The sequence below is a fragment of the Herpailurus yagouaroundi genome, unplaced genomic scaffold, assembly GCF_014898765.1.
Source record: "Herpailurus yagouaroundi ecotype Mexico unplaced genomic scaffold, PumYag 184, whole genome shotgun sequence".
Lineage (NCBI taxonomy): Eukaryota > Metazoa > Chordata > Mammalia > Carnivora > Felidae > Herpailurus > Herpailurus yagouaroundi.
In genome coordinates, this window is record NW_024412415.1 from 10500908 (window position 1) to 10512915 (window position 12008).

At 46.1% G+C, this 12008-nt stretch overlaps 1 protein-coding gene across 9 annotated transcripts in view; it reads right to left on the reverse strand.

The window, feature by feature from the left end:
* FRMD5 (FERM domain containing 5) overlaps positions 1–12008 on the reverse strand; it is a 323173-nt gene that overhangs the window by 39123 nt on the left and 272042 nt on the right. For all 9 annotated transcript variants that reach the window (XM_040492537.1, XM_040492539.1, XM_040492541.1 and 6 more), the window contains exons 2-4: positions 6919–7023; positions 2228–2270; positions 1920–1998 (exon numbers count right to left, since the gene is read on the reverse strand). In XM_040492537.1, the coding sequence (XP_040348471.1) occupies positions 1920–1998; positions 2228–2270; positions 6919–7023 (227 nt within the window). The remainder of the gene's footprint in view (positions 1–1919; positions 1999–2227; positions 2271–6918; positions 7024–12008) is intronic.

The window sequence follows — 12008 nt, forward strand, 5'->3', positions numbered from 1 at the left end:
TTCCTTCCTTCCTTCCTTCCTTCCTTCCTTCCTTCCTTCCTTCCTTCCTTCCTTCCTTCCATCTCTCCCTCCTCCCTCCCTTCTTTCCTCTTCTTTTCTTTTCTTTCAAATTTATTTTAGAGAGAGAGTGTAAGTGGGGGAGAGGGGCAGAGGGAAAGAGAGAGTATCTCAAGCAGGCTCCATGCTCAGCACAGAGCCCAATGTGGGGCTTGATCTCACAAACCATGAGATCATGACCTGAGCCAAAATCAAAGGTCAGACGCTTAACTGACCGAGACACCCAGGTGCCCCAAACCTGCAGTTTCTGTGGCCAGTGAGGAGCATGAGGTTTGGTTCTAACTACACATTTCACTGGCCTCAGTGCTTCAAAGTTGGTACGTACGCACTGCCCCAAACATCCAAAGCAAACAACATTCCTCATGCTTCCAACTCCACTGCAAGACTCCCCCCACCCTCCACTGGGGCCCATGTGAAGAAGCCACTTTTCCTCTCTGACCTACTTCTTTGCTTCCTGTGTATTACTTAGTCCTGTTTCTTGCCCTCTTCTCTCCCCCTTTCCTCGTTTTCCTTCTCAGAGAAACTTCAGCTCCTTTTATCTGATATAAAACTAGGGACACGCTCTTCGGAACAGGAAGTGAACATAGGTCCATATTCTTTCTTCCTCCCTTCTTCCCTCCTCTTTCCTTTCTTCAGAATTCCTCCAAGCAGTTCAGGATCTGGAAGTAGATCGCAAGGCCTTATAGGACAGAGTCTATATAACTGGCAACAGCCTCATCCAAATTTCTGTGGTGTCCAAGGTATGGGGAATTGCGGGGAGAGTTGGCAGAGCTGTCTCCTCAGTTCTAGGATTCCCTGGCATCACCTCTTGACTTCAGGCCCCAATCTCTACAAGGTAACATCAACATTTTGCTAATGTCAAAATTAGATATTTCTCATATAAAAGTTAAGGATCCTCGTTACAGAGCATTCCTGGATCTTGGATGTAAGACTTTCAGAGAGAATGTGGCTCATATACACAAAACCCTGGTGAAGATTTGAAGCTCCTATTCATTGACCCTCTTGTAGGATAATGTGGGCGCAAAAGTTCTTTCTCATCCTTGAGTGGTGCTGGATGAGATAGGATTCATTCCATGCAGCTGTCTGCCTGCCACAGAGCATGATCCCCACAATGAAGAGTTTATCACGGACCTGATCCATTAGCACACTGGGGGTTTATCCACTTGGATTTAAAATCTTCAGTATTTCCCAGCTTATTTTTCAGTGTCCTACTTCGGCATTTCTCAAGTACATTAGGCCAGTGGAGTCTATTTCAATCCCCTAAAAAAGCAACCTGCCCTCTTGAAAAACATCCATGGGGGCCACATCCTTGGTAAAAGAAAAAAAAATGCTTTTGATTAAATAGTTACTCCAGATCCCTTTGTTGATGACTAGTTTCTTTTTTTTTAAGTTTATTTTTATTTATTTTGAGAGAGAGAGAGAGAGAGAGAGAGAGAGAGCAAGCAAGCAGGGGAAGGGCAGAGAGAAAGAGGGAGAGAGAGAATCCCAAGAAGTCTCTGTGCTGTCAGTGCGGAGCCTGATGCGAGGCTCGATCCCATGAACTGTGAGATCATGACGCGAGCTGATATCAAGAGTCAGATACTTAACTGATTGAGCCACCCAGGAGCCCCTGTAGATGACTAGTTTAAAATGAAGTATACACACTTGTTGAAGAAAAGAAGCTCACTCCATTCCAGTTCTACTGAGGGGGGTGACTAAAGAAAGCATGTGGAAATGAAATACAGAAGAGGTAAGGTTATATTTAGGAAGATTCCTTGTTCATAAGAGTTAGAAGCTTCCAAAATAGAGGATCTAAGAGGTTTCAGTGCCTCTTTCCTATCCTCCCCAACAGGTCTGAGTGGCTGAGGGAAGTTCAGCCTTACCTGGTTATTTCTTCTTTCAGCGCAGCAGGATCTGCAGGGTAAAACTTCACGCGGAAACACATGGTGAACGGAGGCTGCGCTGCAGAGACAAAGATGTGCCCATTAGGAAACACCCTCCCCAGAGGACGACTGGACTTCCCTCCCCACAGGGACGCACAGCCTTCTGAACCATCCTAAGAGGATCTTCACATATTTAGGGCCAGCTCACAGTCAGAACAGTGGATAGTCACCAAGACTTAACTATCAGTGGGAGGTTTTGTCCCACCCTCCCCAGGGGTGAGGCTTCCCATCTTCTCATGAATACTTACATCTCAACTGCTTCACCACAGACTTTGTGAACTCCAACCAATGCTGAAACAGAGAACACAGAAGAAGAAAACACTAATGAGAGAAGCAGTGTCAACTATAACTTGTTTTACCCAATTTCAGTGACTGGACAGATTGTAGCCCAGGGTGAAAGCAGCACAAAAGCTTGTGACATGTAGGCTTGGAGAGTAGAGAGTGATAGGGTTTTCTGAAGTAAGTTCCCCATGGAAGCAGCTGTGAAGGGGGAAGAGTTCCAGCTTCAGATGCCATTTCTGGGCCTCCCCAGCAATGCTGCCTTCCAAAGCAGGGTGCCAAAGCTCTGAGCCATATTTCTGGCACAGCAGTAGGCACAAGTGAATGCACGTACGTGTAATGGGGACAAAACCCCACCTGGCTTGGACAGGGAAATGCTGACTTCAGTGGGTTGTGTGTGTTTATGTTGTGTGCCAGCTATTTTTTGGCAGAGGTGGGTGGGCAGTAGGGACAGAGGCTACTGGTCATGGCTCTAGAAAGTATTAACAGGTTGAATTTCATACATGGTGAGAAGGCAGGGATGGCTGGTGTATACTCCATCTTTGTTTGAGCAACATCTTGCCAGCCCTTGTGTTACAGCGTACATACTCAGGATTCCTTGGCATCCAGGGATGTTTAAAGTCTCAGTCTCATAAGATAACTAACCACAACCAATGTGTAGGATAGTACTGTATTTCCCTTGGATTTTCATAGAGGAAGGATATAGTAGAAATACATTTTTTCCCATGGAACTTACGTTTGCAGGAAGGAAGCAGTGAGACCATTCTGTATCTATTTCCCAGTTCTACATAGATGCTTCACACAATGCATTATGGATGCTTGTTGCTTTTATGCTAATCAGGAAACTTGACAGTTTGCAGAGAGTTATGACTGCTGTTAAGTGGGATTTGATTATCTGGAAGTAGACTAAAACCACTAGCCTTAAGCTCTGGGAAGGCAGAAAACTATGTCATCCCCCGATGCCTAGGCTAGTGTTCACTGGATAGCCGTCAAACAGATGATGGAAGCCCGTCCACATCTTCCTCTCTTCTGGCTACTTCCATTTAGTGTAACATCTTGGCAGAGTCCTCCCTCTGGCAGGAAAGCAGCCAGGGCCATGCAGACAGCATCCTGGCCTCCTGCGATTCCCAGCTCTCACCTTCTGGGCTGGGCTGTGGGTCATGCAGTTAATGGACCCACTAAGAGCCAGTTCTTCCGTCAGCTCCACATGGATAATCTGGGCTGACATTCTGCTCTCTTGCTTCCTCTGATCTGAGTTCCCACGAGGCTGGCAACTCATTATAGCCACTCAATGTGGTTAAGAGGTCCTTCTCACATTACAAGGCCCACCGCGGCTCGGCTTCACAGGGAAGCAAAGGCAAGAGATGAAATTGCATGGAAACAACTGGGGTTCCAGGCTGAGCCTATGAAGGCAGAGGAGGCCCGTCTGACCGGAGCACATCAGAATTGTGTACGGCAAGAAGAACACAGCAAGTGTCTGGGGCTCAGTAAACAGAATGCCCCCAGGCACCTGACTGATAGATTAAAATAAAGAAACAAAGGAAGACAGAAACTACAAGGAAAGGCTATGAGATGCACTCTCAGCAGAAGGCAGGTGGAGCTGAATAACAAAAAGTCTATTCCTCTTGGCAAGAGCTGAGGAGGACTTCGGTCTGCACTGCAGTGAGGGCTCCAGAAAGGAGAGGCTGGAGGAGACGGGAGAGGGGTGGGAAGGGAGGGGAAAGCCCTCACAGCTTGTCCAAGAGCTTTTGACAGTCTGATAGAGAAATCAGAAAAACCAGGATTCCAAAAATATGGTGATGGTTACAGTTACCTTTTGTAGCAGTCTGGCTAAATCTGGGTCCCAGAATTACTGGCAAACTGATAGATAACATGAGGCTGGGAGCAAGGGTCAGGAGAAGAGAAAAGAAAGTTCAGAGGGGAGTTTCCATCTGTATTTGGGTCATTGGGACAGTGTGGCACAATCTGCAGGCTCTGGAGGCTTGAAAGGGTGCCTCCACCTTGAAAGGAGAGGCTGAAAGCAGGCTGGGGCCCTGGGCCTGAGCCAGGAATAGGGGAAAGGGGGAGTGAGGGCATCTCCTCCAGGGGGGACCAGGAGAATCCCCAGACCCCCATGGGGACCCGTGCAGAGCAAGCAGTGATGGGGTGAATGTGAGCTTGGGTTCTGCTACCCCAGGGTAGGAGGTTTATTTTAGGACCTCACACCCTAAGAGAGCGGGGAGCTTACCTGCTCTGTCTCTACCATGAGTCAGTAGATCTAGAATGATAATTTTCCCACAACTCTCAAGCACTCTCTCAAGCCTTAACCCCTGAGCCATCACACAACTTCAGAAACTATCAGGTATGATGAATTCAGCATGGAGCCTTAGAAACCACACAGACTCTGGCATCAGCCAGCTCTGAGATGGAGACTGGCATTGCCATCTGCTTTGGGCAAGTTACTTAACCTGAGATTTTATTTACTCATTCAGAGAATGGATATCTGAATTGTGGATACTCATCTCATCTGTGTTAAGGATTAAAGAACATATGTGAAGCTCTTAGCTCAGTGCCTGATACAACTCGGTGCCCAGTAACATCGGCTGAAAGACCTAGTGCAGAGCCCTGCACACAGTTGCCACTCCATACATGTTAATTTCTCCTCTCCCCCATTTCTTCATATTTCTGTCTCCTCCTGCTTTTGATCTTTATTTACCTCCATATACTCTCTTATATGTCTCAAGTACATTCTGACCTAACTAGAAAATAATGAGCATGGTACACTTTGTCCTCTTTTCTTCATAAGCTGCTCTCTTTGGGAGACAAAGAGAACTTGGGGTAACCGGCTTTCCTTCTTAAGGAGAAACAGCTCAGACCAAAAAACAAAAACAAGAACAAAAACAAAATAACAACAAGAAAACCCCTTGTAAAAACAGCCCATTATTATATAGTGAATGGACACGTACAGCATGTGAGGACATGTAGCATCCTGGTGTCATGGCACTTTTGGGGTCTTATACTATGGCCCAGAGCTAAGGACAGTATTTAGGTCAAGACAGTAGAGCCTTTATATGGAGAGGGGCTGACCTTGACACTGCTCAAAATTCTGCAGAGCCAGGAGGACCAAAATATGTCAGTCAAGAGGGCAGGACTTGTTGAAGGAAAAGAATACAGTCCTTTGGATTCTTTCCTTAAGCTAATGTGTCCAGTATAAAATTCTAAATGTGACCTGGAGACACAGTGGCTCAGAGCATCAAAGAACAAAACAGCACTTGACTCTGGCATGAGGAGGGGCGGATCCATTCATTCGTTATCTGAGGTCCTGGGTACTGCTGGGGGGCTTGTGTCTTCTGGGGTTCCAAGGCCCCCGTGACAACAGAGATGGAGCCCATGTTTGGAACTGTGAAGAAAATCAATGGACTCGTGAAAAGGGGGGGGGGGCTCTGGGATTCGTGTTGATAATGTCTTCGGAGGATGGCAGACCAGAGTAGGGGGTGGGCAGGGGTATAGCAAAGGGTGATGCTTCTGTATACTTCCCCACTTCGAGGGGGTGCCAGAGACTATATGCCCACAGAAATGAAAGGGCTGATGAAGAGAAGTTAGAGGAGCTGCAAGTTTCTGCTAGTGGAACATCTGGGCGAGTGGAGGGGAAAATTTTGTCATTATATACCATTAACCCACACACTCATCATTCCTTCGGCAAATATTTACTGAATATCCACTACATTCTAGGCCCTCTGCTAGTTCTATGGGATATAGTGATGATGAGAGCAAGCCCACACACTCATGGGATTTACATTTTTGCAGGGAACACAGGTTTTCAAACAGGCAGCCACAGCATGGTGTAAATGCTACAACAGGAGTAGTACAGGGCACATGGGGGCACACAGGAACAGCCCCTCGTTCAGAGTGTTGATTAGGGAAGAATCCCTGAAAGAAGTGGGGAAGAAGTGAGGAAGTGAAGAAGAAGTGAGAGTCTAAGCTGGGACACTACATGTGAGGAATTAGCCAGAAGAAAAGCATGGAGTATGGAGACGTGGGGCCAGGGAGAAGAAAAGTTCCAGGCAGGGGGACTGTACAGGTGAAGGCTCTATAAAGAGAGGATGGTGTTGGAGGAAACAGGTCAGGGGAGGTGAAGCTGGAGAGGGAGGCTGGGGCCTGGGGGTAATGGACTTGCTTTCCTATCTGTCTGGAATGTGCCCTGTGTCTATAGAGCCACATATGTTGTGTGCATCAGAATGAGTTTGCAAGGCGTTGGAAGGCCCATGTCAGTTCAGTTATCTTTCTGTTCTGCCCCCACTACATTGGCGTGGCACTTTAGGTGAGACCCTTCCTAACTGGAACAGGGTGGTTCAGCTCATTTACTAGAAAGCAGGCAGGAGAGGCTCAGCCTGTGACCTATGCTCCAAGATCATGACCCAGCCCAGCTGCTCTGCCTCCAACTGGACAACTGGGCAAATCACTTCAACCCTCTGGGCTGCCATTTCAGCATCTGTGAAACAACAGGCCACACTAGGTGAGCTTCCATATCTAATACGGTGATCTGAAGAGATGACACCCAACTGCAGGGCCCGGTTGGTCCCTGACTCTTGAGGCTAAAATCATGAGTATGAGTGGCAGTTCAAGGACTCAGCCTACTGACAAATCCTCTCCTCCATTTGTGCTTTGAATATTGACTTACCCGCTGCTTATCTGGGTCCACAAAGCGGATCCCAAAATAGTCTTTCTCAAGAAGGTTCAGGTGGTGGCAAAGAAGGTCAAACAGGTACTGGCCTTTGGCATCTCTCTGCAAAGAAAGCAAGCTCCATTGAGAAATGATAGTACTTCTTCAGTGTAACTGTGTTTTGATTGTCATTAAAGATCATCTAGGGGCACCTGGCTGGCTCAGTTGGTAGAGCACCCGATTTTTGATCTCAGGATCGAGAGTTCAAGCCCTATGTTGGGCCTAGAGATTACTTAAAAAAAATCATCTACAAGTTGGATGAGGATGTGAAAAGGGCATGTGTCTGTAATGATGTCCTCCATATTGTGATGTGTTAGATAGTCTCTAGAGTTCTGAAGCTCTTAGCACCTAGAAGGAGCCGAAGAGCCCTTCCTTCCACAAAGATGTCACAGAAGTCAGAGGAGAGTCAGGGAAGCCCAGTTCCAATCTCAATGCACAAAGCTTTCCTGAACAAGTGGGAGCAGGGAAAGTCAGTGTGGAATACACAGAGTCCAGCTGGCCCTGCCTCTAAAGTAGATCTTGAATCCACCCACTTCTCTCCATCCCTATTACCAACTTCATGGTCAAGCCACCACCATCTCTCAATGTGCTCTCTCCACACAGCACAGTGATTGTGATTTAGACAAGCTACCTTTTTTTGCTGAATATGTAACAAAGGCATACCAATATATTCAAACATACAAAAGGAGACACTGTGAAGAGTAGGCCTCCCGTCCACCCTGTGTCTCAGTTTCCCTCCCCAGAAGCAACTCCTTGTGTTGCTCCTTACCAGCTCCTTGTATATCCTTTTTAAAAAATATTTTTGAGAGAGAGAGAGAGAGAGAGAGAGAGAGAGAGAGAGAGACGGAAAGAGAGTGCAAGCAGAGCAGTGGCAGAGAGAGAAGAGGAGACAGAATGTGAAGCAGGCTCCAGGCTGTGAGCTATCAGCACAGAGCCTGATGTGGGTCGTCAACCCATGAGCCATGAGATCATGACCTGAGCCAAAGTTGGACACTCAACTGACTGAGCCACCCAGGTGCCTCTCCTTGTGTATACTTAACGTAGGATTTTACACTTTTATACACAGGCAAGCCTATATATATATATGTATATATATATATGTATATGTATATATATACGTATATATATACACACACACACACACACACACACACACACATATATATATATATATATATATATATATATATATAATCACTTTCAAAAATATAGTGGCAGTATATTTTATGCTGTATTCTATTTCTTGTTTTTTTGCTTCTTAGGGTATCCTGTGAATCTTTCTCTGGCAGTACATACAGACCTGCCTCATAGTCTTTAACTGCTACAGACCACTGGGATGAACCTACATGTATTTGACCCGGCCCCATATCAATGGAATTGGTTTCTAATCTGCTATTACAAACAACGAGGCAGTGAGTACACAGTGATCTTTAATCAGGTTGCCACTCTTGCTTAACACAGTCAGTGGCTTCCCATTGCTCTCAGAATAAAACCTAAACTCTGACCACAGGCCCTATACACCCTAGTTCTTACCTGCTGTGAACTCCTCCCAAATCCTTCTTCTCACTGCTCTCTGGCCACGGCCTTTCTTCCTGATGCTCCAAGGATTTTCCCCGTGTCTCCATATGCTCTCTGCCTGGACTGCAGCTCTTCCATTGGTTATTCCCTCCCTCCTTGAGGTTTCGGCTCTAATGTCCTTTCTCTAGAGAGGTCTTTCCCCTACAGAAGGGCCTCTCCCAGTTACCATCTCATTTATCCTGTTTATTCCCTTCATGAGACTTATAACAATCTGTAATTATCTTATTGATTTACTTGTTTATTATCTGCTCCCTTTCTAGACTGTCATTTTCATGAAGGCAGGAGCTGTCCCCCAGAACCTAGCTGGTGGCTAGGTCCTCAACAGTTATTCACTAAATAAGCTAATGACTGAAGGACTAGAAGGTAGGGGGTTGGCTAAATTTTTCACAAAACGTGAGGAAATTAGGCCATTTCTAAACCTTTAACTTCTCCTTCAGGGACATGCCTCAGTATCCGGGATGAGCTGGGAGCAGAATGACTTGTGGAAAACTGTCAGAATATCTGCAGCTCTGCAGGATGGCAGTCTCTAGGCCTATCCCCAGGGGTCTCTGCAGTTCAGCTCAGACGGTGGCCTCTGGTGGGACTGTGTCTCATTTTGCATCCAAAACCAAGGTCATCTTAAAAGATCCAAAGTATCTCACCTGTGTAAAGGCCAAAGGGCCCAGTACTGCTCCAAGAAAGGGCAGACCTTTATGACCTCCACGCAATGTTTACTTCTCACCTCTTCCCCTTCCGCTGGCTCATCCTATACTTTCCAGGAGAAGTAGGGCAGGAGATCAGTTCTCTCAGCAAATATCTTAAGAAGCTTATCCTTGTAGGATTGGAAGGAAGAGAGAGTGGACAGCTCAACAAAGGAAGGCTGTACCAGGTGGGCATCTCCCCACCTTTTCTGCTGGCCCTGCACTCCTTCCTAACACAGTCCCAAAGCAGCCACCCCGATTCTTACACCCTTTGATTTCTCACCAAAAAGAGCTACTCTCAAGGCAGACTTATGAATCATGCTGGGATCTTTGGGTGGTGCGCTACAAACCAGGTCTTTCAAAAGACTCTATCAACAACAGTCTTTTGGGGCAAGGGCTGCCAATGATTTCCTCATTTACACCCCAGAGTGTGGGGAGAGCTTAAACTCTTTCCTAAAATTCTTCTGGGAGGAGAGGAAATATGTTTAACTCTATTCCAAGTGGCATGTCTTGTACTATTATCTCTCTCAGAGCAATTGAAATGGAATATTAAGAAACAGTGGAATATTGTGATTATTTTTCTCCACACATTTTACTTTGCACCAAATGGCTACTTCCTGGTGGTCAGCTCAGGTGAGTTTTAGTGGCTAAAGGAGTTCACTTCCATCTGTACAGCAACCATATTAGCAGGGGCCTGGGGCAGCCATGGGGAGAATGTACTTGTGTGATAGAAATCAAAAGAACTTTAAAATATTTTTTATAAAGTATTTATTATTAATTAATTAATTTATTTACAAGAGAGAAAGAGTATGTGCAAGCAGGGGGAAAGGGGCAGAGGGATAGAGAGATAGAGAGAGAGAGAGAGGGAGAGAGAGAATCCCAAGTGGGCTCCATGCTTAGCACAGAGCCCAATGCAGGGCTCAATCCCACGACCCTTGGATCATGACCTGAGCCAAAACCAAGAGTCAGACACTCAACCAACTGAACCACCCAGGCGCCCCAAATCACAAGAACTTTTAACAAGAATCATGTCTTCCATGAAAACAACTGGTTCTTATGAGTTGGCAGCTTGAATACACTGGTAGGGACCTTAGGTGGCAAGAACTTTAAATTCAACAGATCCAAACTCAGAGATCTCCATTTCACAGGAAAGAAAAAAAAGCAAGAATAGCTTTTCTCATCAGATAATTATGAAAAAGAAATCCTAGTATACCTCCCTTATCTCCAGAGAAAAGGATCTTGCTCTTGTTATTTTCCAGCATCTGGTGAGACCCCTACTCCTGGCCATGAAGTCAGAATTCCTTCAGGTTCCCATTTACCAGTGGTAGATGCATGGGTTTGAGCTACAAAGCTCTTATGATGACTAATGAAGAAAATCATCTTCCTTTGCTGTTTCTCCAAGGCCAGAGGGTAGGAGGTTAGGGGAATGGAACAGAGTTCCTTGTTATGGCAGAATTCCATGAAGTTCAATTCCCAGCAGAAACACAAAGGCAGAATCAACTCAGAGCACTGCTGGGGCATCTTTCACAGAGGGTTGCAACCTGCCCCTCTCTTGGGGCACTCACGCCAGTGGCTGGCAGAGTGGCCTGAGGTAGCCTTTGGGTAGAGAGTCACATTCAGCTGAACCACCATGGTGGGCTCCCTACAATAAGCCATTGGCAGGGGCAAGTTTAAGAATTTTAAATTTTCTGGCCTTGTGCTTTCAGATGCCAGCCAGCTGTTTCCTAGAATGCTCTCTTTTTGATCACCCTGCACTAGGTCTGGGGCTTTCTGGAATATTCTGTGGCAGCCAAGTCTTCTCTTTTGATGAGATGGCAAAGTCCAGTGAGTTCTGTCTTCTTTTCCCTTTGCCTGCAGTGGCCCTGACGCTACAAGCTAAACTGTGTATTGTGTGCTTAATGTTGTGCCATTGATTAAGCTGGAGAAACAGGCACTTGCGTTGACAGGTGATTACTGTTTAGTCACAAAGTCAGGGCTCCAAGCCTGAGGAAGTTTATCTTCAGGACATGTGAGCTGAGGTAGAGCACCCAAATCCTGCTAAACCTCTGAGTTTATTCTCTTCCCAAAGATATTATTGGGTTAAAATAACTTACTCAGCATCCATTTAAAAAATAAATTTGTATTTTGTAAACCACAATAGTACCTATTTGAAAATAATACTAGCAGTACTTGAAAATAATAGCGCATATACACGCAACCCATTTACGCTCTCTGAATGGTGTGCTGAATGATTGATGAATCCCTTAGAATCATCCTGCAACTCTGAGGTTGGGAGAATTCATATTCTTGCTCTTTCCTGGAGTGCCTGGCTTTTATTCTCTATTCTTTAGGGAAGAGACTGAGGCAGCATGCAGTGGGCCAGTGACCTAAACTATTCAAGGTTAATTGCCTTTTCTGACTCATAATCCATAAGTTTGGACAGGAGAGCAGCTTTATTTTTTTATTAAAAATTTTTCATTTTTTAATTTATTTGAGAGAGAAAGCATGAGCAGGGGAGAGGGGCAGAGAGAGAGAGAGAGAGAGAGAAAGAATGCCAAGCAGGCTTCACACTCAGTGTGGAGCCCAATGCAGGGCTTGAGCCCACAACCCTGGAACCATGACCTGAGTCAAAATCAAGTCAGACACTCAACTGACTGAGCCACCCAGACACCCTGAGAGCACCTTTATTTTAACCCATCATGTGGTCAATCCCAGGGACTCTGGCATAGTGCACCCTGATCAGAGCGGCTGACATGTAGAACAGCCGCCGGGGGGGGGGGGGGGGGGGGGGGGGGGGGGGGGGGGGGGGGG